The following is a 26,466-nucleotide window of genomic DNA, read 5'->3' as shown; positions in this document are numbered from 1 at the left end:
AAAGATGCCATCGCTAAAGATAACAGACTGTATACTTTTATTTTAAGACCCGATCATCTAAAATTTGAATCTATCTCTCTTCATATCTGCATTAAATAAGTGAGATCAAATTAAAATTTGTCAACATTAATAAAAAGACCAAAAATCTCACAAAATTTTAAAATAAGAGGATCTATTCAACAGTTCAAGTAGGTTTCTCAATAAACTCATTCATCACAGGAAAAGTTGATAGGAAGACAAGGGTCCAAGACTTGGGGCTGCATTTTGCTAAAATATGCTTACATTCCTTCACATTTCAGTATCATGAACAAGTATACATGTAGAACAAATATGGTCCCAAATTAGAGTTATTATCAATTACACTTGCATTTTCTTTGAGGTGATATTTTGTTCTTTTGAGTTAAAAAAATATACATGTGTAACACGGTATTCTCATCAAGAAATTTCCAAGTCTCTTACAACATGCTCTGACCCTTGACCAGAACCATTAGTTCTTGTCCCCTTGAAAGATTTTAAACTGATCAACCGAGCAAAGGCACTCTTTGATCTGGTCATTGTTGACGTTCCATGCTTCTCAGCAAGATTATCAGATAATGTTTTTACAAGATCATCAAAGCGACGCTTGAAGGTTGGGAACCTTGTCATGGATTTGGTGATCCCTTGCAGTCTGTGAAACAGAAATGATAACAAAATAATACAAAACCTTAAAATGGATCATTGGAACAAAAATTATTGGGAATGAATACTCTCATATTAAAATTTCACAAGACTTTGTCATGTGAAGTTTGTGTCTATTTTTATCTTTATAGTCATTAAATACATATAAAGAGAGGGATAGACAGAGAATTTTTACAAAACAATATCTTGTGAAATTTTAACATAAGAGAATCCAACATACTCGGCACATTTGACCTCAGCAGGTTAACATGAAATTTTTAGTAGTTTTGATTTGATAAGTACCTCCTAGCCAATGCATCAAGTTCAGCACGTTTGACCTCAGATTCAGGTGCTGGGCCAATAATTAAATTTTTCAATCTCTCTGCATCACCACTCAAGAGAACTAATTTTGAGAGGTAGTCTTCTTCTGAGGCAGAAAGATTTTCAGCTTTGATTTGTTCTTTTATGATCAAAAGGGGATTAAGGAACCATTCAAAAAATTTATCCCTTGGTCTGTTTGTGGTAGTTAGTTCGGTTTCATCACCTGCATTGAGGATGTAACCAAAATGGTTTCTTCAAGAAGGTTAAAAGAAAAGAATCTGAAATGAGAAGAAAAAAGGGCAAGGGAAAGAGATAGAAGAGAGAAAATGTTCCCACTAGAAATTTGGCAAATGTTCCACTTACTAATCAATATACCCGTGGAATTGACTTTAGCAGAGCGCAAGAGTCCCTGGAGTAGTACATATGCTGGCAAACCAATGCTAATAACTCTATTCCCTGTACCAGACTTGGCTTCTTCTATGTCTTCCAGAGTTATCAGACCTTCAGAAACCATTTTTTCTCCTACAAGGCCACATTCTTTGAATAAGCCATCCAACAGCTACACATGTCATGAACAATACATTTAGTACAGTCCCTGAAGAAATATGCTAAACATGAAAATCCAAGGAAAAAGGGTGATGTTTGAGTTAACCATATTACTACTAGAATACCTCAAGTGATTTCAACTCAACCATATTATTTTTTATTGAAGATGTGCGAGAAGGAGCCCTTCGCAAGGAGTTGGGTCTTGAGAAGGAATTTGAATGTGCAGTTCTCTGTGATGAATCAACCTTTTTTCGATATTGAGGCCTATTAGATATCAAATGTGTAAAAACACAAGAGAAAAGCATTAACTGCAAGTCACAGTGATAAATCATAGGAAGCAGAACAAAACCTAGGGAAGCAGGTTCCTTCTGGCATGTCGAGAATATCATTGCTGTATTCATCATAAAGGGACAAAGCTGCAATAACATACCGAAGGCCAAACATGAAAGAAGACTCCTGCATTTCACAGAACAAATAAAAACAGTTCATCTAAACCTGTGAGAGACAGATGATGGTTTCAGTATAACTTCAAGTTGTTTTAACATGGCATTACATACAATATTTGTTTTTAACAGGAACTTTTGAAGCGTTATTTGTACTCTGGATTTTAAAAAAATGCAATTGTCAGTTTTATTGTATGACCCATGAAAGGTGTAGACTACATGAGTGAGGTATTTAGCAGAAACATAGCACACATATTTAAGCACTTTCTGCTGGGAAAACATTACAGAGAAACCCATCCATGCATTGTCTGCCTTACCAAGCAGAGATGGCAGTAGTAATTTTTTCAATTGGATTATACGTCAAATACCATTTTCAAGTTCTATGTATCATATACTAAATAAAATAATATCTGTAAAAATATTTAGGTTGGAATGGCTAAAGCTAAACTGCTCAATGTTAACACCTGCCTTGTGGTAGAGTTGGACACCACGTCCTCAATATAGGCTGAGTTACATGAAAGGGCATAGGGAAAACCTAGTGCACAAGACTCCCCGATTTTGCAAGGGTAACTGTGAGGGTAGATTGAACGCAGCCCCACCTTTGTATTTTTGCAAAGGGGGTGTTTCATAGATTCAAACTCGTGACTTTCCAGATACAAAGGGACAACAACCTTACCGTTGCTCCAAGGCTCACCCTCTTCCCTCATCCTTTACATGTATAATCTAAATACTGCACAGAGTGCATTGCCCAAGATGAACTCCAACAATAAATATTCAAACTTATTTAGTTATTTGCGATCCTAATCCCCAATATTGCTTCCGCAATCTAGCATTGATCTGTGTCTTTTCAATAGCAATCAATCTAGAAAAGCATAGGAGCAGTCAAGTAAGACTACCAGTCTACCACCAAGCTGCTACGTATCTGTAATTGTCTAACCCAAGTATATCATAGTTGCCTATAATAACAGTACAAGTAGAGAGTGAAAAGACATGAGGAATGACCTGATAAACAACAACCCCTGCATAGGCACCAAGAAAGAAACTTGCTAAAGTGGATGCCAGGACTGCCCCAACAACAGCCAATGGCCACAAAAGGATAGCAAGACCTGCAAAAGGTACACATATTGTCTCCAAGAAAGGGCCCTCACGGCCAATGAGGTCATGAAACAATCGGTGCCACCCCTTAAAAAGCATGTAAGGGCTTTTGCATAGGGCAATGAATGATATAACTGGCACATCAACTATGATCCCAATAACTGCAGCTATAAAAGCACCAGGAAAATAAAGCAGCCTGCATCAAAACAGTGAAAAGAAACATCGTTAGATTTCAAAATAGATCATATAGCGCATAAAGAACACCATATTTGGTGTAAAATGAGCCATACATTTATCTAGCATTCCTTTTCACAGTCACATTTTGTTGTGATTTTTAGTTCCCAGAATCTAGCAATACAAAAAAAAGGAAAAAGACTTTCCAACTTTGTAAGGATAGGGGTGAGAGTCGATTGTATGCAGTCTTACCCTTACATTAATTTTGCAAAGAGATTATTTTCTAAACTCAAATCTGTGACCTTCTGGTCACAAATGAGAATCATACCACATGAATCCAGCAATACAAATCACTTATTTTACTTTTTAAGTACGGTTGAATAATCTCGTGTTATATATATCACAAATTAAATATACAACTAACACATACAGTAAATTCGAAAGAACGGTAGTTAAACAATTTAGTGTCACCTAATTCATCATATTGGTAAAAAAAGAATATACTTGGCAGAACAATCAACTGAGAGAATCATTTTGGTTTTAAAAATGTTAGAATATCAAAAAAACACTCATAATATTATTGCATCTTAGAATATCTTAAAGTATATTGGATGATCTCTTAGGAGTGATTTCCATATTTCATTATATATGATGACTTATTTCCTTATTCGATCGAGATTTGGAGTATAGTACTAGTATGATTCGAGGTTAGTAGTGGTATGGTATGACCCTTCCTATCAAGGTTTAAAATAGGAAGCGTCTTAGAGGATCATTGGGTCATGAGGTTGCTGACTCAGCCAAGTTTGTTAGAGGAGAGAGAGTAGAGGCTGATGTGGAAAGAGTTAGTTGAGGAGATTTTTGGTTAAATGAGAGAAGGGAGGGGCTGGAGAGGCACCTCTGGAAATGGGGACTTTTAGCTGGGAGAGATCAGCTCCTTTATAATTGTGTTGAATCTGTCTTCTTTTCTTCTTTTTCTGTTATGTAATTTGGGGGAGCTGGGTTGTAATCTGTCTTCCTCTGTAGTGTCATTTCATTTGGTATTTTCTAGTAATTCAACTCAGTAAAATACAGAAGATCTAGAAAGAGTTCTTTCTGGGCCCAAAATTCGTTTGTTCTTTTGTTTGACATCTTAATTACTGATCCAGTTCTATCATAGTACTTTGTGTTTTGTATCTGTTAGAGTTATATAAAACCATTAATATAATCTCACCCAATAGCTTAAGATTTTGGGTTGAATTCGTTCTTTACATAGTATCAGAGCCTCGATGTCACGGGTTCAATCCTCACTGTCCCCATTTAATTAATATCTCTTGTGGAGTTTCTTACCACAGGTAGGTTAGGCCTGATGCATCATCCACCCTTCAAATCCAATGGGCTCTCATGTGAGGAGACATGTTGGAGTTATATAAAACCATTAACCTTACCCAATAACTTAAGCTTTTGAGTTGAATTAGTTCTTTATAGTATCGTATCCTATTACATCATTATACATGAGAATATTATCATGTCCTAGCCGTTTGGCCTTTTTTCGGTACTCTAGCCACTTTTTGCCTTACTTTTTTGACAATTTATTGGTGTTCCAAGCTTGACCCATCCTAATTTGGTATTACCTAGTTTGGGTCCATTCCTTTTCGACCTTTTATGTTTAAGGTGTTCTTCCTCTAATCTGGTAAGTCCCAATGGGAGACTGCAATCTTGTCTCACAGTAATGGTTGTGGTTGTGGTGGTAACAGATGTTCTTTCTGTCATAAATTGTGACATTTTGAGGAACATTGGAGGGCTAAACATCACAAGACTACCTCCACTACTCTTGTTCACAATGAGCCAACATCTTCTGCTCTTACTGTGGCTATTTCGTATGCAGACCACGAAGTCTTCCTTCGCTTTAAGGACTCCTCACAAATTAGTAATCATATTCTTGCATCTCACAACCATCTCTTGGACCATGTGTAATTGACTCTAATGCTTCCAATCTTCTCTATGGTAATAAGGATCTTCTCACATCTCTTACATATTTGGTACAAAGATAGTTGTTTGAGGCATTGGACAAGTACAACCATATCCTTATTTACCTTTAACATCGATTCTTTATGTTCCTGGCCGCCCTTTTAATTTAATATCGATCAGTCAACTCATTTTTTCTCTTAATTGTTCCATTAACTACAATGCAAAATCTGTTCTTTTGCAAGATTAGAGTTGGTAGTGAGTTGCATGGCCTTTACTATCTTGCTATGCCTAGTTCCATGGCATGACAAAGTTTCCAGACCTAATTCACAACTATCTCAGAAATTTGGATTGTGAGTCTTATCAACAAGGAAAAGCACACATTCTTCCTTTGCTAGTTGTGATTGGTCATTCACTTATTTAGGGTTCGAATCAGGCTAGGTCTAGTTTGGGATTTATATATTATGTGACCTTTATAGACGATTTCTCTAGCTTCACTTGAGTTTTCTTGATGAAGAATTGCTCTAAGTTGTTCTCTATCTATCAGAATTTTTATGCTGAAGTTCGTAGACAATATAGAACCATTATTCATGTTTTGTGTATTGACAATGCGCGTAGCCAAACGTAAAAACCGACAAATCATTGGAACCACTATTCTTGACTCAACAAGGTACCTTACTTCACACTACTTGTCCTCATACTTCGCAACATAATTATGTAGCCAAATGTAAGAAACCAACACATAATTGAAACAACCAGAACTCTATTGCCCTTTCACAATCTCATCCTTCGGTCACTTATCGGCGATTCCCTTGACAACCCACCGATGCATATCCTGCCTCAGAAGATGCTCCTGGTGACTCATTGCCTTCACATGTCATTCCCTATGCCCCGACTCCTGCAACAAACAATCTATCCATTGCTATTTGCAAAAGTGACCGTAATGGCCAGATCAAGTGCAAAAACTAAGTATCGAGCAATGGGAACTGCAACTTGTGAGCTCATTTGGGTAAAGCGGTTGATTAATGATCTGAGCATCTGTGAGCAACGATCAATGAAGTTAATTTGTGACAATCAAGGGGCGTTACACTTATCCTCAAATTCAATCTTTCATGAAAGAACCAAGCATATTGAGATTGATTGCCATTTTGTGTGAGAGAATATTCAATCTAAGGAAACAGAAACAACTTTCGTTACTACTCATGATCAACTTGCAAATATTTCACCAAGGCTCTTGGAGGAGTGTTAACTACATTTGTGACAAGCTTAGTGCCTATGATACAAATGCACCTGCTTGAAGGGGAGTGTTAGAATGTATTTGTATAGGTTGTTTATATTATAGTACCATATTGTGTAAATAGAGCCCATGTCCATGTAATTTCCTATTATAAATATAGATCCTTGTGTAATTTGATTAGACACACAATTATCCAAACATCAAGGGTTCCAAATGTAGTCTGAGACAGTGTTTGTCATGTAGTCTCAAAAGCTCTGGCTCGGTCTTTGTCCCAATTGAAAGTTGAGCCAAATGGGTTGTCAAAGACACTCTGACTCTGTCATTGTCCTCAGATGTAGTCCTAGACGCTCTAGCCTTGTCTCCATTCCCAGGCATTATATCCTTGGCTTTGTCCTACATGCTTTGGCATTTCTTTGCCCAAAAAGCAATTTTGGCCCCGTATCAAATCCCAGATGCTACGACCCTTCTCTGGTCTCGAATGTTGTCACCTACCACTGCATTATAATTTTAGTTAGTTTTCTTAGTGTCTTTAACTGTAACAAACTTAAAGATTAGTAAGCTTTAACTTGAGGAAAAGTATTAGCATCTCATGATATTATTATTGTATCTTAGAATATCTTGAAATATCTTGGATGATTTCTTAAGAGTGGTTTCCATATTTCATTACTTTTCCTGATTGGTTTACATATTCAATTAGGATTAAGTCTAATATTATACTGGAATTTGAGGATCGTGTCAAGTATGACCACACAAAGGTTATATTTATAATAATATATATCGGTTTGGGCTCTACTTACATGATATAGGACAAACTAACACAACTTAATATATACATTGTTACGCTCCCCCTCAAGCTGGTGCACATATATTGTAGGCACCAAGCAAATATAGTCAACCTAAGGACCACAAGAGCCCTAGTGAAAATACCTACAAGCTAATCATTGAAGTTGACGAATGATGTCTCGATCTCGCAAGACTGAATCTTCTCTCGGATAAAATGACAATCATGTCAGACCAGATTGAAGGATATGTGTAACGCTGCTTCATTGTTACAAATTAATTTCATTGGTCATTGTTCATAAAGACTTAATTATTTGATCAATTGATTTAACCAGAAAAGCTCACATGTTGCAATTCGCATTATTTGATACTTAGCTCCTTCAACACATTAAAGCTCACATGTTGTAGAATCCTAGTGCTCCTTTGATTTATCGAAGAATTCTAACAACTACGTCCCAATGGGAATCACAAGAAGAGCAAGGAGTTGGCTGGCCACACTAACTAGGAAAGAAATATCTGGTATCGTCACAGTAATATAATTCAACTTCCCGACTAGTCTTTGATAATGGTCGAGATCTATAAGTGGCTCCACTTGTCCAAGTAAAAGCTTGACATTAGGATACATGGGTATATCGATGGGCTTGCACCCTAACATGCCAATTCCTTCTAGAATATCCAAGGCATACTTCCTTCGAGAGACTGAGATGACGTGTCTAGATTGAACCACCTCAATGCCTAAGAAATATCAGAGTTTGTCAAGATCTTTGGTTCGAAATTGACTGAACAAATACTATGTCAACTATTCAATCCCAACTAGATCGTTATCAGTGATGATAATGTCATCCATATAGACCAGCAGATAGATGCACTGATCAAAAAAACTATGACGATAGAAAACAGAGTGATCAGTTTCGCTATGAGCTAAGCCAGAAGCTTGAACAGCTGAACTAAAACAACTAAATCACGCCTAATGTGATTGTTTCATGCCATATAAGGATTTATGGAGTTTGCACACTAACCCAAACTTTCTTCAGCAACAAATCTAGGTGGTTATTCCATGTAAACTACTTCATGTAAATCATCAAATAAGAAAGTATTTTTATTATCAAGTTGAAAAAGGGGCCAGTGATGAACGACAGCAAGAGCAAAAAACAGACGGACGAAAACCATCTTGGTTACAGGAGATAAGGTATTTCCATAATCAAGTCCAAGAATTTGAGTGTATCCCTTGGCCACTAAGCAGACTTTGAGGCAATCAACAATGTTGTCTGGACCAACTATAACAATGAACACCTAGTGGCATCCGACAACATATTTTCCTAGATGATTAAAAACAAGATCCCATGTGCCATTTGAATAGAGCAGTCATTTCATCAATAGTCACTTCGCCAACTTGGATGTGAAAGAGCTTCACCTATGGTCATAAAAATATAAATGGAAGAAAGACTTAAAACAAAAGTAAAATGTTGATAATAAAGTCAATCATAACTCAATAAGGCATAAAAAGGATAAGCATTGAGAGTGGAGCAGATACCTTTACGGAAGGCCCATTTGGGCACACTGTCTGGCGCAAGAGCCGAGGCAAAGGGAATGACAAGTGAAGATAGTAAGTTGTTAGGAGCATCCTTTAAGATAGGGCTAGCACCAGTAAGCGGTCAAGGGCATCACTGATAAGTGATCAAACAACGAGATGGCGAAAGGCCAACTGTAAGATTAGAGACATGTATGGACATATGATCAAAGAAAGGAATTGGGAGGATAATATCAACCTCAAAAGTCCTTTGTGGCTAAAGAAGAGAAAGATTGCTGATAAAAGGAGACATTAGCAGATATAATATAATGTCGGAGGTCCGAAGTGTAGCAATGATACCCCTTCTAAAGACGTGAATAATCAAGAAAAAGACACTTGAAGGCTTTAGTTATGAGCTTATCTTTCCATGGAGCGAGATTGTGAACAAAGCGCATACAACCAAAAACATGAAGCACCAAATACACAAGAGATTCAAGGAACAAAAAGTGATGAGGAAACTTATTGTATAACACAGAGGAATGCATGCGGTTTATAAGATAACAAGATATAGGAACAACATCCCCCCAAAAGTGAAGAGGAAACATTTATATGTAGTAGAGTTCTGGCCGTCTCAACTAGGTGTTGGTTCTTGCGTTCAATCATGCCATTCTAATACGGAGTATGAGAACAAATAGTATGATTTAAAGTACCTTGTTGAGTCAAGAATCCCTATAGGTCAGAGACCATATATTCTCGTACGTTGTCAACATGCAAAACAAGAATAGTTGTTCCAAATTTGGTACGAACTTCAGCACAAAACTTTTGATAAATGGAAAATAATTCAAAATGATTCTTCATCAAGAAAACCAAGATGCAGCGATTGATAATCAATAAAGTTTATAAAATATATGAATCTCAAACTAGTTCTAACTCGACTTAGACCCCAAATATCTGAATGAACAAGAGAGAAGAGAGCCTATGCCTTTTTGTTGTAACAATTAACAAAGGAAGAACGTGTATGTTTTCCTTGTTGACAAGACTCACAATCCAAAGACTTAAAACGAGACAAATGAGGGACCATCTTTTGGAGTTTGGATAGTCTCAAATGTCCAAGACAATTGTGGATGAGATCAGGAGAATCAATCATAGCACATGCGACTAGGGTACTAGGCATATCAAGATGGTAAAGCCATGTGTCTCACTATCAACTCCAATCATCCTCCCTGTACCCGGATCTTGCACAATAACATATTTTGCATCAAAGATAATGGAACAATGAAGAGAATGAATGATTTGACTGATAGATATTAAATTAAAAGGGAAGCCAGGAACATAAATAACTGAGAATAAAGATAAAGAGGGACAAAGTTGTGCTTGTCTGATTGCGCGAACAACTTTCTTGGTGCGATCGACACAGGTGTCTGGAGGTAAATTGTCTGAAAAGGTAAGTGTTAGAAATAATATTAGTTTTATTATTCTAGAAGGTTATTTGGGCTTAGCCCATTAGGTCATTTAACCTCTTTAAATAGAGGACTCTTGTACAGTTTTATACAATTGAATACAATACATTCATACATTATAATTTGGTACCAGAGCTCTTTGTTCTGGGGATTTTTCGCTTCCGCTAAAACCCTAAGTCCACTGCTTATGCGTTCTCTCCTTCCTCTAACGTCGTGCGTCCCTCCGGCTTGGTTCTACACTGTTCACGCGGGTTTTAAAAAAAAAAAAATACTGTTCACCGCGTTCGTACAATCCGTACAGATTTACTGTTCATTGTTCGTACAATCCACTGATCATCGTCCGTACGATCCACTGTTCATAGCGCCCCATACAATTGTACTTTTCATCCGTTCCGTACAGATTTAATGTTCACAGCCCCGTACGGTTTTACTGTTCACGCGCTCGTACAGTTTTACTGTTCACGCGTCCGTACAGGTACTGTTCACACAAAAAAAAAAAAAAAATCCGCCATTCCGAGACAGAACAGCTCGCCTTCCTCTCCTATTTTCAGATCTGGTCATCTCCTTTATTTTATTTTGTGATGGAGGGCTCGAGTAATGTATCCAAAAACACGACTGGCATCATCTCCAGTACTAACCCATCTCCATTCTTTTCTCGAGCCAGTGATTCCAATTGGAACAGTGGACGCGGTCGCAGACATGGCCGCCGACAGAGGCCTCGTTGCAATTATTGCCAGAATCTTGGGCATTTTGAAGAACGCTGCTATAGGAAGTACCCTCATTTGAAGCCACTGACTGCAAACTTTGCTCAAACTGATACTACACCACCTTCTACTGGATTAGTAACTCTTTCAAGTGCTGACTATGAGGCACTTCTCAAGAAGGTTTCTTCTCAGCATCCTACTCAAGACACTGGTAATCATGTTGCTTGTTTTTAGCAATCATCTCTTGGACCTTGGATAATAGACTCAGGTGCTACTAATCATCTTTGTGGTAATAAAGATCTCTTCACTTCACTTTCTTATTCTAATAACCTACCTTCTGTCACTCTTGCTGATGGCACTAAGGCTCTTGCTTGTGGAATTGGGGAAGCCAATCCAACTCCCTTTTTAACTTTGCGTTATGTTTATTATATACCTGGCATTCCTTTTAATTTAATCTCTGTTAGCCAGTTGATTCATTCTCTTTCATGTACTGTTACCTTCTCTAAACAATCCTTTTCTATGCAGGATTCGGGTACGGGGAAGGCGATTGGAGCGGGCATTGAGTCACGAGGTCTCTACTATCTGATTGCACCACCTTCTCCAGTAGCATGTTCTCTCACAGAGTCTCCTGAGCTAATTCACAGCCGTCTGGGTCATCCAAGCCTCTCCAAGATTCGGCATATGGTTCCCTTTTTATCCAGTCTTAAGTCTTTAAACTGTCATTCTTGTCAGCAAGGAAAGCACACTCGCTCCTCCTTTGCTAATAGAGTCAATAAAAGAGCTGATGCTCCTTTTTCTATTGTTTATTCTGATATTTGGGGTCCGAGTTGAACAATGTCTGTTTTGGGTTTTCAGTATTTTGTCACCTTTATTGATGATTTCTGTCGTTGCACTTGGGTTTATTTAATGAAAAATCGTTCTGAATTATTTTCAATTTATCAAAAAATTTGTGCCGAGATAAATACTCAATTTGGTGCTTCTATTCAAATTTTGCGCAGTGATAATGCAAAAGAATATGTGTCTCTTGAGTTTTCTAATTTTTTGGAGAAACGTGGGACGTTACACCAGACTACTTGTCCACACACTCCACAACAAAATGGAGTGGCCGAACGTAAGAATCGGCATCTGGTTGAAACTGCTCGTACCCTACTAATTCCTATGAATGTTCCACTTCGTTTTTGGGCAGATGCTATAATCACCTCTTGCTTTCTCATCAATCGCATGCCTTCTTCCGTACTCAATAACGAAGTTCCACTTAGTGTTTTATTTCCAGGAGCACCTTCCTATCCTCTACCTCCACATGTATTTGGATGTACCTGCTTTGTTCATAATCTTACTCCAGGAAAAGATAAATTAACATCCAAAGCCTTCAAGTGTATTTTCCTTGGATATACTCGTTTCCAAAAGGGGTATCGTTGCTACTCTCCTGATCTCAAGCGTTATATTGTCTCGGCTGATATCACTTTCCTTGATCAACAACCTTTTCATTCTATCCCATCTCAGATAACACAAGTTGATCAAGTTCTTCCTATTCCTTTTCTTGATTTGTCTTTACCAGTTGCAGGAGACTCTATCCCGGAGGAGCAGCCCCTTGCCTCCATCCCTGCGAACCGTCCTTTTCTCTCCTATCAGCGTCGTCAGCATGCGCCTCCAGCGGATTTGACCCTTACTGACTCACCGCCTGCTGCTGTCGACACTTCCCCTCCGGATCCTCCATCAGAGATTACTCTCATTGCCCTTCGCAAAGGTATTCGATCCACTCGTAACCCTCATCCACTTTATAGTTTCTTGAGTTATGATAGACTTTCTTCACTACATTTTACTTTTGTTTCTAGTATTTCGTCTATTTCTATTCCTAAAACCACAGTTGAAGCACTCTCTCATCCGGGTTGGCGTCAAGCAATGATTGATGAAATGCAAGCACTTCACTCCAGTGGCACATGGGATCTTGTTCATGCTACTCCTGAAAAGCCAGTTGTCGGTTGTCGGTTGTCGATGGTATTCACTGTCAAAGTTGGTCCTGATGGCACTGTTGATCGCCTCAAAGCTCGTTTGGTGGCCAAGGGATACACTCAGATATTTGGTCTTGACTATGGGGATACTTTTTCTCCTGTTGCCAAGATGGCATCTGTTCGCCTATTTCTTGCACTTGCTGCCATTCATCAATGGCCTCTTCTACAATTTGATATCAAAAATGCATTCTTACATGGTGACTTGCAAGAGGAAGTATATATGGAGCAACCACCAGGTTTTGTTGCTGAGGGGGAGAGTTCTAGCATGGTATGCAAGCTTCGTAAATCTTTATATGGCCTGAAGCAGTCTCCTCGGGCCTGGTTTAGTCGCTTCAGTTCTGCTGTTCAATCCTTCGGTTTAACCCGAAGTAAAGCGGATCATTCTGTCTTCTATCGGCATAGCTCTTCTGGCCAGCGCATCTATCTCCTGGTCTATGTTGATGACATCATTATTACTGGCAGCGATCAAGCTGGGATTGATCAGTTAAAGAAGTACTTATTCAATCAGTTTCAGACTAAAGATCTTGGCAGACTTCGATAATTCTTAGGAGTCGAAGTAGCACAGTCTAGGAAGGGCATTTCCATTTGTCAGAGGAAGTATGCACTGGATATCTTAGATGAGACCGGTATGTTGGGATGTAAACCCATTGATACACCTATGGATCCTAATATAAGTTATTACCTGGACAGGGGGAGCCAATACCTTGGTCGTTACCGCCGACTAGTTGGAAAGTTGAACTATCTTACTGTGACAAGACCAGACATCTCTTTTTCAGTTAGTGTGGCAAGTCAATTCCTTGACTCTCCTTGTGACTCCATTGGGATGCAGTTATCAGGATTCTTCGATATATCAAAAAGGCACCAGGAAGAGGTTTATTATACACTAATAAGGGGAATGCAGAAGTGTCTAGCTATTTAGATGCTGACTGGGCAGGTTCTCCTTCAGACAGACGATCCACCTCGGGGTATTGTGTTCTCCTTGGAGGAAATTTGATCTCTTGGAAGAGTAAGAAGCAAACTGTGGTTGCCAGATCAAGTGCAGAGGCAGAATATCGGGCCATGGGAAATGCGACCTGTGAGCTCATCTGGCTAAAGCAATTGCTTAAGGAATTACATCTCTGTGAACAACGGCCCATGAAACTCATTTGTGACAATCAAGCCGCATTGCACATATCCTCTAACCCAGTCTTTCATGAGAGGACTAAACATATAGAAATTGATTGTCACTTTGTTAAAGAGAAGATTAAGTCAGGCGAGATCGAGACAGCATTTGTCAATTCCAGTGATCAACTTGCAGATGTTTTCACCAAGGCTCTTAGAGGTCACCGAATAGATCATATATGTAACAAGTTGGGTGCTTATGATATATACGCACCAACTTGAGGAGGAGTGTTAGAAATAATATTAGTTTGGGTTCGAATCAGCCTCTCTGCAAAAAGCAGGGGAAAGACTGCCTAGAGTATTCCCTTCCCCAGACACTCACGAAGTGGGTATTTGAACTGGGTCGGCCCTTTTTTTTATTATTAGTTTATTATTCTAGAAGGTTATTTGGGCTTAGCCCATTAGGTCATTTAACCTCTTTAAATAGAGGACTCTTGTACAGTTTTATACAATTGAATACAATACATTCATACATTATAATTGTAAGAAAGGTGAAAAAATCTTTATTACCACAGAGATGATTGCAAGCACTAGAGTCAATTATCCACGGTTCAAGATATGGTTGAGAGATGCAAGCAATAGGATTATCAGTTCATGAGGAAGCCTTAAAGTGAAGAAAAACTTCACACTTGGCACTTGGAATAGCCATAATAAAAGCTGAGGATGTTGTTGCAAGAGCAAAGGAGGCAGGTTTATGTTTCGCTCTGTAATATTCCTCATTATGTCCCAATTTATGACAAAAAGAACAACAAGGTATGTTATGACCACAACCACTGCAGTATGAGGCAAGGTTGTAATCTCCCATTATAGTGGGTCACAGATCTGAGAAGATAGGATAAAAAACGGACCTGCAAAACACAAATAAAAAGGATGAAAAACACCAAAGAGGTTAAGAAACCCCCACAAAAGAGGACCCCCAGCCGCAATCGGTTCTGTGGCTAGACCTCTGAGGGAGGCGCATCCATGCGTGCATCTGGACAGCAATGGTTGACCAGTTCGGGTGGGAGCATCGAAGCTCTGATGGCCAGGACAGAACGAACTGCCCTAAGGAGGCAGTCCCAATCATTGAGAAGTTTGCCAAAAAGGTTGCCGGCGGCGGAGGATTGACAGTAGTCGACTACTGGATATGATTGGACGTCAACCAGACAGTGGTTGATGGCTAGGCAGTGAGCCTAGCGGAATTAGGGTTTTGCAGAAGCAGGCTTCCCCAAAACGTAAGCTCTGGTACCAACTTGAATTTAAGGGATTTTGTATCAAGTATGACCACACAAAAGCTATATTTATAATAATAAGATACATGAGTTTGGGCCCTATTTACGTGATATGGGACAAACTAACACAACTTAATATATACATTCTAACAAGTATAAACAGGGGTTGGTGCTTTGCCTTTTGTATGACATCATTACACGCCATATATCAATATAATACTCTATTATGCATAGTTTGTTCTTTCTTATCCTCTTTATCTACCATGAAAAGAATTGTCATTCTTAAAGATTCTATCCAGTACCAAATTATCAATGTCTTCTGCCCTTTAAACATGATTGACATGAGTATTAAGATTAAGTAATCCTTTCAATCAAAAATATCTTTAAAAACACAAAATACAACTAGATTAAAAGGTTCATATTCATCACACAAGCCAAAGTAGGAGCAAAAAACTAACAGCCAACTGTTTACCTGAAACAAAAATTTGGATCTGTATCCAAGTACAACAAATTGCAATGCATGCTTGACATGATAACATAGAAATAAACTAACACAGTAAGGCAAACAATGACAAAACCTGATCTCATAGTAGTTTCTATGAGGAGGTCCCTTTTGCCGCAGGTCATCCATAACCGAAAAGTAAGAATAGAAACAAACATCTTTTACATCCCTGACAACCATGCAGCTCCTTTCAATAGTGCTCCATGTACCATCCTGAAGATTTAATATGAAACTTTATGTAATGAATAACAACAGGATTACAGAAACAACAAGCATTTTAACAACAAAAATTAAAACATACAATAAAACAGTGGAAAAGTTTGTCATCTTTTCCTTCCTCTACAGCTTCAAAAGTAGCAAATATTGGTGAAAGATATCCATAGGCTGCTCCACCTACAATACTTCCAACAATACCAATCATCGGCCATGAAATCAACAGCACCGGTAGTACAGATATGCAGATAACAAGCTTCAGAATAGGCCCTAATTGTTTAGCTCTGTCCGTTAGGGAAATCACTATGAGAATGTAATTACAAGTTTATGATAAATGGATAGATCAATGAGCAAAAACTTGAAAGAGTGGCAGTCAAGGAAAGCACCTCACGACGCAGTAATATGTCCAAACAACATGTGCTACCCAAAGTCCAAGTATGATAGCAGAGTTCCCAATTGTCATTATTAAGCATATCAATGGGCAGAAAAAGAAACCTGAAGTGATTGGGCAGTTTGAGCAATAGTAAGTAAGGTACACAACATACTCCTAACACAGAATCCTACATTTAAATTCTATTCTAGTGTAGTAAGCATGACATACAAGCAGCTATTACATATTCCACAGAGAAAAATAAAGCAAGCATACAAGCTGTTTAAATTCCTTCGTTTGCCTAGGATATGCCAAAGTTGACCCTAAACTATTATATACTTGTTTGTCAATCAAATAGATTCCTTTTTTCTTCTAAGTTTGAAAATTGTGTTTTTATAATATTATATCTTGTGCTCATTCAACAAACCTATAAGATTAATCAGAAACAAAGCATTCAATTTTTTTATATTTTCCCCTTATTTATAATATAAGATAATCAAAACATCATTCAAGACTCCCACAAATTTAATAAAAATGAGTAATTTGTCAACTAATTTATGTCAAAAAGGAACACGTGTAAACAACACACCAAACTCCACTTGATGTCTCCACCACTGGTTTTGTTTGAATCTCATTATACACGATTATTTCCATGTATGGGTGGGGTTATTTTCATGTTTGAGAGATTTTGACTAGTCATATTCATTCTGTATTTATGGTGTAGATATCATTAACCCTTAATGTAAGAACCAATTCAACCCAAAAGCTTAAGCTGTTGGATAAGGCTACATTAATGATTTTATATATCTCCAACATGCCCCTTTACATGAGAGCCCACTGGGCTTAAAGGGTGGACAATGCAAAGGCCCACCTACCTATGCTAAGAAACTCCACAAAACTTGACTAATTATTAATTAAATGAGCTGCAGTGAGGGTCGAACCCGTGACAACCAAACTTTGATACCATGTAAAGAACCAATTCAACCCAAAAGCTTTAAGCTGTTGGGTAAGGCTACATTAATGATTTTATATATCTCCAACACTTAATTATAGGGACAGAAAGTAGTTTAGAAGTTCCTCTTTTGGTCTCATCTTGTATCCTATTTAAAGTGTAATTCTTATTCCAATGTAAATATGAAAAACACAGATTACTACATGGTATCCACGCTCTAAAATCCTTGGGAATCTGATAGGCATATACATGTAAGTATATATAGATATATGTAAGTTGAGTAACAGAGGATTATTGGAGTATGACAAGTTTGTTAGTTAGATATTCTAGAAGAATTGCTGAGGTGGCAAGGTTGTTAGAAGGAATAAAAGGGGTGTAGAGGTGTGGAGAAGGGGGATTGGAATTTGGGACTTCTTGGGCTGGGAAACCAGATTGGGAGAGAATCAGCACCTCTCGAATGTGTTGAATTGTATCTTTCTTTCTTTACATTTTCTGTCTTCGTATATGATAGGAAAACCTCCATTGTAGTAACTTGAGTCTTTGTTATTTTCATTACTATTGCTTGTAATTTCAGCTTATCAATATATAGAAAATCCAGAAGGTGTTCCTCCTGGGCCAAAATACTCTGTCTTATTAGTTATTTTGCTGCATCTCTAATCTAGTCCTATCAATTGGTATCAGAGCACTCCGATCCGGGTGCTTTGAACCTAGTTATTAAAAAAAAAAAATGGAAAACAGATTTGAGAGTTTGGAGAAGATGAGAAAAGCGGAGGAGACCCACATAGAGATAATGAGGCTCCTCGATGAGATTTTACAGAACGTTTCTAAACTAAATAGGGGTTCGCGAGGAAGACGATCCGAGCGGCAACAGGGAGATCCAATCTGTAGGAATGATGGAGAACTTTATGGTTCTATGGTTTGTGAGAACAAATTGGAGTTACCAGAGTTTGAAGGAGAAGAAGCCTATGGATGGCTAACCAAGGTTGTGCAGTACTTTGAAACGTTTGAAATACCTGAAACAGAGAGGCTTCCTCGAGTTGCGAAATTGATGAAAGGTCAAGCTAGTGCTTGGTGGTGGTGCTGGAGCGGGATATATGTGAGTGCCTCTTGGTGGGAATTTGTTACGGCGCTACTAAAACGATTTCAACCAGATTTTAGTAGTTGCCATGAGGAAGTAGGAGCAGAACCGTCAAAAACTGAATCGAAGATGGAAAAAAATCCTGAAATGTGGAAGACGATGATGAAGGAAACGATGGACAACACGAAGGCAACACAAACAGCAACAGGGGCTAACATGCGAACAAATCCTAATTTGCGTGTCACCTCAGGCGAAAATTTGAAAAGTAGCTTGAAGGTGGACGTCGTGGAAAGCTATCGAACGAAGCGGTTGCACAAATCACCTACGTTGACGGAGAAGAAGACGAAGGAGACGAGTGTGTTGGCGATGAGAAACGTGGCTGGGGTCCAAGATGGGTTTGGGGTTGGGTGGAGTGGGCTTAATCAAACAGCCCAGCCAATTCGAAACAATCAGGGCTCAGCTTCTGCAGGTCACGTGACCCACTTAAATCATACAACCAGAAATGACGCATGTGTCCCTACTAATGCTGTGGAGAAATACACACGTGGAAACGCTTCAGGAAGTGTCAGTTTGGGGGGAAATGCTGGCCTTACACGAACCCTAACAAGTTCAACCAACATTAATCAAAAGATGGCTAAGAGTGGGGTGTCAGGAAGCGGAAATCCAGAAGGGCGAAGGCTCTTTCATTTCTGCAAGGTGGGGCAGCTTCAAATTTTGTTAGTGGAAGAAGACGATGAGGGGGGCAACGTAGGGGTTGAGGACGTTCCAAGCGAAGTGGAAAAAGTAGGTGAAGAGCTTATGAACAAAGTCTTGGCTGTGTAGGTGCCGGTGACAACACAGCCACCGGCGGTGGTATTCAACCTTCCACCATTGCCTAAACGACCAGATGCAAACCTTCAAGGGGAAGGAGGGGAGTACTTATTGCACCACTGCAGTCATTGGACTCCACAATACACATGTGAGAGGATGTAAAACAAGCAAATTAGGTTAGAGGAGGTGTTGCACAATTTGGGCCAAGCTGCTGACCCAATGAATAAAGCCCAATTGAATATTAAAACACCTTTAACCCAATCCAATGATATAAGTTTTTTATATGGTTGGGCTTTTCAGCTTGATAGGGAATTGAAGACGGGAAACCATGTGGTTCTTTTATCTGCTTTGGTAGACATGGGGTTCAAGCTTCATTTGTACATGCAAGAGCAAGGGATGCAGGTAAGTATTATAAATATGGATAAAATGAGGTTGTTTGCAGAATCAGTTTGCAGTGGATACATTAATGGAGAGCTGTCAATTTATAATAGATGCATTCTTGATTCACCAGTCTATTATGATGTAGAAGCCAACCTACTGCATTTTTTAATTGAGAAGGAAATTAATGATAAAATACTTGGCATTCTGGCTTGTGACCGCAAAGATGCAGAGGTTGTTTTGGACACTGCCAGTGGAGCGCTTGATCAGTATGATTTCAATTCAATTAGATCAGATTGCAATTTTCCAATGTTTTCTGTGACTAAAGAGAAATATCCAGATTCAGCATCAGAAATTATCTATAAGTTGGCTGTTTGTACTCGGTATGGAGGAATTATTTTCAAAACACTTGCAAATGTTACTGGTACAGTTCATACTTTTATTACCATAGCTGAAGAGGCATGTACCATTTATCCCAAAGAAAGGGAAAGTTGGAGGGATGCTGCCAAGATTAAAATGGGCCAAGGTGTTCACGAGGGAAGTTCTTTTGTTTCTTGCATAAATTGGCTCCTACATTTTCAATTGTGGGATCTTGGAGGAGATCATCAACATGCGCTGCAAATAAGTTGGCCCTTGCATTTCAAGCAATAGGACCCTGGCATAAGACTCTTGATGGCTAAACCTCACCTTGAGGGCATGGTGAGTGTTTTGGGGGGGAGTATTGATAGGAATATACATGTAAGTATATATAGATATATGTAAGTTGAGTAACAGAGGATTATTGGAGTATGACAAGTTTGTTAGTTAGTATATTCTAGAAGAATTGCTGAGGTGACAAGGTTGTTAGAAGGAATAAAAGGGGTGTAGAGGTGTGGAGAAGGGGGATTGGAATTTGGGACTTCTAGGGCTGGGAAACTATATTGGGAGAGAATCAACACCTCTCGAATGTGTTGAATTGTATCTTTCTTTCTTTACATTTTCTGTCTTCGTATATGATAGGAAAACCTCCATTGTAGTAACTTGAGTCTTTGTTATTTTCATTACTATTGCTTGTAATTTCAGCTTATCAATATATAGAAAATCCAGAAGGTGTTCCTCCTGGGCCAAAATACTCTGTCTTATTAGTTATTTTGCTGCATCTCTGATCTAGTCCTATCAGAATCCATATAATTTTGCGGGCTGCATTGCCACACATTTTTCTTCTGTGTAAACCAATTTTATTGGCAGCATTGCTGATTTCCTCTCTTTAAACACCCTCTAAGCTTTCAATTCCAACCCAGAATTCCTTTGAATGTCAGAAACCTCCAATACCTCAGCCACTTCTGAGTGCAGAATATCCAACTGGGTCTGTATCTCAAAGGAAAAAAAACTACCTAAAATGGTCTCATTTCATCTGAAATTCTTTCTAAAAGGGAAGGGCAAATTGAACCACCTTGGAAAAGCCCTGACATCTGCAGATCTGAATTTTCTGCAAGGGATGAAGAAGTGGTTGTAATGTCATGGTTGTGTAACTCTATGGTACCAGAGGTGAGTGATGCTTGTATATTTATGAAACAGCCAAGGATGTGTGGGATAGTTGTAAACAGAACTACGACAAGGTTTGCGATGCTGCTCAAACAGATGAAATTAAGATGAGGATTTCCAAAACAAAATGCGAGGGCTCATTGGTTAGTGAATATGTCCAGATTTTGCAGCATCTGTGGTAGGAGTTAGACCATTATGAGCACCTCGAAATTCAAAGTGCAATGAAGATGCTGTTTTATTTGAGTGTTATAAGGAGAAGGACAGGATCTTAAGTTCCTGGTAGGACCGAGATTGAATAGGTGCAGTAAAAGGAAATTCTTCCAAACTATCTACAGAACTTAATAGGGATGAGATTGAAAAGCCAAGGAAGTTACTGGGCACCTAATAGAAACCCACAGAAACAGGTTTCGCCTCAGCATTCTCAGGTAACGTCTCCCAATCCTCTGTACTCAGTGTTTTAAATTCTCCAGAACAAGGAACATGAGTTATAGATTCTAGAGCTATGGACCATTTGAAACAGTTTTCTACTGGATTTGTGTCCTATAGGCCTTGCCCTAGCAACAAGAAAATTACAATTGCAGATGGAATTTATTACAATTGCTGGAAAAGGAGATGTTATAAATTAGAATTATATTCTTAAAGATGTCCTGCATGTACCAAAATTATCTGCTAATTTGGTTTGTATTCACAAACTTACAAATGATTTAAGTTTCCTTATAATCTATTCTCCTAAACTCTGCATATTTCAGGATCAAGGAACAGGGAAGATGATAGGACTTGCTAGGGTGGAATATGGGTTCTACCTGCTTGACAAAGGTAGCAGATCAAGTAGCACTACGAGTCAGATTCTGATGCCATTGCTGTCTGAGTCATTTCTCTCCAACAATAAAGAATCTGAATATATCATTTATGTTCAGCTCATCCTTCTTTCAGTACCCTTAAAGTCATGTTCCCTAGTTTATTTCAAGCAGTTGATGTAGGAATATTTCATTGTGATACTGGTGAACTTGCCACACACATACGTGTTCCATTTCTCATAAGTAATAAAAGAATGTCAGTTCCTTTTGCTTTAGTTCACAATGACATTTGAGGACCATCTAATATTCCGAATATATCTGGGACCGATTGGATTGTCATATTTATTGATGATTGTATTAGGTATCATCGGTGTTTCTCTTAAAACAAAAAGCTGATGTTAGCTCAACTTTTCAGCACTTCTTTCTGGCAATCAAAAATCAGTTTGAGACAGACAAATTGAATCCATTCTGATAATACAAAGAATTATTTTAACCAAACACTGTTTCCCTTCTTAAACGAAAAAGGAGTCATTCATGAATCCTCTTCTGTTAGCACTCCACAAGATAGGTTGGCAAAACAAAAAATTGGGCATCTCCTAGCTGTTACCGAGCCTCTCTTCCAAGAAAATGTCCCAGAACAGTACTGGGGAAAAACTCGAAACCTATTTGGTTAATCAGTCATCCTCATGGACTGTTGACAACAACAGCCCCATACAACTGTTTTCCAAATTCTACCCTGAATTCAATGCATCAAATAACCTTATCCCTAGGATCTTTGGGTGTGTGCCAATCGTTCATGTTCAATATCATAATCATGGGAAACTTGAGCCTTAGGCTATCAAATGTATTTTTGTTGATTACTCATCTACCCATAAGGTGTACAAGTGTTGTAATCCCCACACTAAAAAATTCTGTCTCCACTGATTTCACATTTGCTGAAACACCGAGATTCTTTTTCCAACCTTATCTTCAAGGGGAGATTTCATGTATGGAAGGTGACAATATGTTCTAACTTGAGAATCCTTCACTAAGAAATCCTTCATTCCCATCCTTATAATAGGTTTCTCCAAATGGGTCCAAAATACCTGAGTCACACTGCATACAAAAACAATGGATGACCAAACTCAAAGTGCTACTCATCGGCTCATCCACTGCAGGTATACTCATGGAGGAAAGAACCTGTTATTCAAGAAATACTAGTTGTTGATTCTGAACTCCAGAGATTGATGAAACGGTAACTAAGGCTGATGAAGCAGTTTGATTTGAGCAAAGTGTGCCCATTGAAGATGGCAATCTTCCAATTGCAATAAGGAAGGATGTTGGACAATGTACTCAAAGGCCAAGGTATCCATATGAAAAAATGTCCAATAATCACAGAAGTTTCCTCACTCACCCAAACACTATCACTATCCTAAAAACTGCTGGCGAAGCATTGGATAACAAAGAATGAGAGAAGCGATGAAGGTAGAAATGGATGCACAAGAAAAGAACAAAACTTGGGACTTGGTAGAACTACCTAGAGGAAAGAAATGTGTAGGATGTAAGGGGGTTACATAGTTAAATATAAGACAGATGGGACAATAGAAAGATATAAGGCAAGGTTAGTGGCTAAGGAATACACCCAAACTTATGGTATGGACTACCTTAAAACTTTTTCCCTCGTTGCACAAATGAATCCTGTTAGAATTTTGTTATCCATAGCAGCTAACTATGAAAAATGGTTTCCTACATGGCAACCTTGAAGATGGGATTCGCATATGTATAGAAATAGTCTCCAAGGACCTGGTTTGATAGATTTGCTTCAGTTATGAAGGCTATGGGTTACAAATAAAGCCAATGTGATCACACATTGTTCATCAAACATTCAACTTGAGGGGGAGTTACAACACTAAGAGTCTGTGTGGATGATATAGTTGTAACAGGAAATGATCTAGAAGAAATGGAAGCTATAAGCTAATGCCTACTAAGAGATTTTAAGATTAAGAAACTAGGCAAATTAAATACTTCCTTGGCATTGAAATGGCTCATTCTCGTCACAGTATTTTCATCTCTCAACAACAGTATGTGCTAGATTTAATGTCTGAAACTAATAAATTGAGGTGTAAACCAGCTGAAACACCCATTGAGCATGACATACTAAGTGAAACAGCCAAAGATGCAACTGTTTATAGGGAATCTTACCAAAGACTGATTGGAAAACTAATCTATTTGTCCTATACTGCCCAGACATAGACTATGCAGTGGGGATTGTAAGTCAATTCATGCACAATTCCAAAGAAACTCATCTTTGAGCTGTCTACTGCATTTTGCAGCACTTGAAAGGAAACCCTGGAAAAGGAATCATATTTACAACAGGGAAGGCGACAACTTTGGAGGCATACACTGACAGAGACTATGCTGGATCTATTGATGATAGAAGATTTACCTCTGGATATTGCACTTTCCTAGAAGAAAACTTAGAAACTTGGTGGAATGAAAAACAGAATATAGTTGCCAGTTCAAATCACAGTGGACATAAGGATTGAATGGGGTTTAGGACTTCCTGTTTTTTGGCTCAGCTTGTATCCTATTTAAACTGTGCTTCTTCTTCCAACGTAAATATCAAAAACACAGATTGCTGACAGGTTTAGGAAGAAAAAAAAAAGGCCTAATAAATTTCACAGCAAAATCAAAGATTTATTAACGAATTATAATTAAGAGAAAAAAGGCAAAGATGGTCCATTTGTATTGCATTTTCTAAAATAATAGCTTAGAAATTAATACTACTTTTCAACATCAACTCGCGAATTCCCAAGAAACTCAAAACCAAAAAGAATCACAAAGAACACAGAACAGAGCCATTATCATTCACCTTTGATGCTGCCAAGAAGCAGAAGTCCAATGAAGAAAGGAAGAAATCGGAAAAAGCTGCTCAATGAAGCACAAAATCCTGTAGGAGGTTCCATTCACCCCAGATCTCTGCAAAAGAACACTACAAACTCATCATGCTTTAAGCTCAACAAATCCTTGCCCTCAAGTAGAAAAGATCCAAACTTTGACCACTTTAATCATCACTAAGAAAATAAAAAGGTTGAAAACCAAATACCCAGAAGCTAAAAACCAGTTTTTCGCAAGCACATGAGATAAACTTACACACAAACTCAAAATTGCTCTTCAGTCTGCTCCTAATGGCCACACATATAGAAAAACGACAAGTGAGTCTCACAGAATCTCCATGTTCTTCGTTTCTCCAACTACACAGCTTAAAAAATTGAATTTCCTTGAAAAGGGTACAGAGAATTGTACTTTACTGGGACTATTGAAACACTTGTTGAACCTTAAAAATCACACAAATATGAATGAAGCAGCGTATATCATAGAAAAAATTGTCAGCATCACAAAATGCTTAGCCAAATCCTCATATCTCCAATTCATTCCCACCTTTCACCTGCTTCTTCAGGATATTTGGCATATATTCTTAATCTTTTGTGCTTAGACTAGAAGCAAAAGCAAATTCGGGTTCTGGATGTGCTTTTAGGTAACACATTTTGAGGTGGGATTAGTTTTTTTAACGAGAGGGGGACCCATTTTTTAAATGGAACTGAAGAGGTACAGTTAAAATTTGCATAAAAAATAAGGCTTTATTAATCTTATGTTGTAGGAGAGAAGTTCTCTCCTAGAGACAATCATGGGTGGGGTTCACTCATTTATAAAAAATAAAAAAATGAAAATTAAACTATACGGAAATCAATGAGTGTGTAAGAAAGAGTGTTATCTTATACTGTATAAGAATAATATTTCCCTAAAAAATAACAATTGTGATTGAAAGTTGTTGAAGAAATAAAATAAAATAAAATAAATAAAACGTGTGGATTTTATTTTTTTTTGTAATACAAACGTGTGGATTTTTTACTAAAAAAAAGATGGGATTTCTATTTTTCCTATCATGGGGAAATAGATTGATTTTTTGCGTTCACATAAAAATAAGTGATATTTATTTATTTTTTTCCTCTCTTCTCTTAATACTCTATCCATTTTCATGTGAGTGAATAAGATAAAATTATCTCCCGAAAAAACATTATTCTCTTAAAATGAATTTGTTGAGACATTTTAATATTTTTTTACATTTAATTTACGAGGAAGGTTATACTTATAATTCATTTTCGTTTACATTCTCTTACAATCATATTTTAACCGTTGATTTTCATCAATCAAAGATTATCATTTATTGAGAATTAATAATTAATGAGTTAGATTTGTGAAAATAATAAATGTTAATTGATGAAAATCAACGTTTAAAATATGGTTGTCAGAGGTTGTAAATGAAAATATACTATAAATATAACATTTCTCTTAATTTATTGCCTTCTAATCACATCCCACTTGAAAAATTACGTATGTAATCATGAATTTGGCAATAAGCCACTTCGTATGATCAACTTCAACATATATTTTGTCACATTTAGCCTTTTCAATAGTCTCTATTTCATTCTATTCACTTTCATTTATTTTGTCCTCCATTAAGGATGGGCATGGGTCGAACCGAACTGGATTTTTTACATAACCAAACCAAACCATTTTAATTCGGTTCGGTTCAAAGAATTGAAC

The 26,466-nt window shown here is 37.9% G+C and overlaps 1 protein-coding gene across 3 annotated transcripts; it reads right to left on the bottom strand.

Moving 5' to 3' along the window:
• Nucleotides 1-283: 283 nt before the first annotated feature.
• On the bottom strand, nt 284-25,339 carry LOC133288173 (uncharacterized membrane protein At3g27390). 3 transcript variants are annotated; one of them, XM_061485876.1, is made up of 11 exons: nt 25,012-25,339; nt 24,731-24,850; nt 16,357-16,465; nt 16,059-16,254; nt 15,834-15,970; nt 2,970-3,258; nt 1,874-1,980; nt 1,650-1,788; nt 1,342-1,537; nt 961-1,201; nt 284-667 (listed from the first exon to the last, which is right to left on the bottom strand). In XM_061485876.1, the coding sequence occupies exons 2-11, from the start codon at nt 24,822-24,824 to the stop codon at nt 436-438; spliced, it is 1,740 nt and encodes a 579-aa protein (XP_061341860.1). In that variant the 5' UTR covers nt 24,825-24,850; nt 25,012-25,339; the 3' UTR covers nt 284-435. The 3 variants fall into 3 exon arrangements, with proteins under 3 accessions (XP_061341860.1, XP_061341859.1, XP_061341861.1); XM_061485875.1 differs by having other exon boundaries at nt 24,731-24,837; XM_061485877.1 differs by lacking the exons at nt 24,731-24,850; nt 25,012-25,339 and having other exon boundaries at nt 16,059-16,240; nt 16,357-16,446.
• Nucleotides 25,340-26,466: the final 1,127 nt, after the last annotated feature.

Source organism: Gastrolobium bilobum, unplaced genomic scaffold (assembly GCF_033153095.1).
Source record: "Gastrolobium bilobum isolate Gb01-03AN ecotype WA unplaced genomic scaffold, APGP_CSIRO_Gbil_v1 utg7961, whole genome shotgun sequence".
Lineage (NCBI taxonomy): Eukaryota > Viridiplantae > Streptophyta > Magnoliopsida > Fabales > Fabaceae > Gastrolobium > Gastrolobium bilobum.
This window is presented reverse-complemented; position numbering and strand designations above follow the sequence as displayed.

Coding starts and splice junctions, on each gene's coding strand:
- LOC133288173 (XM_061485876.1), bottom strand. CDS start 24,824: ATGGAACCTCCTACAGGATTTTGTGCTTCATTGAGCAGCTTTTTCCGA. Junction 15,971..16,058: donor AACTTTTCCACTGTTTTATT/GTATGTTTTAAT, acceptor TTAAATCTTCAG/GATGGTACATGGAGCACTAT. Junction 1,202..1,341: donor TTCCACGGGTATATTGATTA/GTAAGTGGAACA, acceptor TCCTCAATGCAG/GTGATGAAACCGAACTAACT.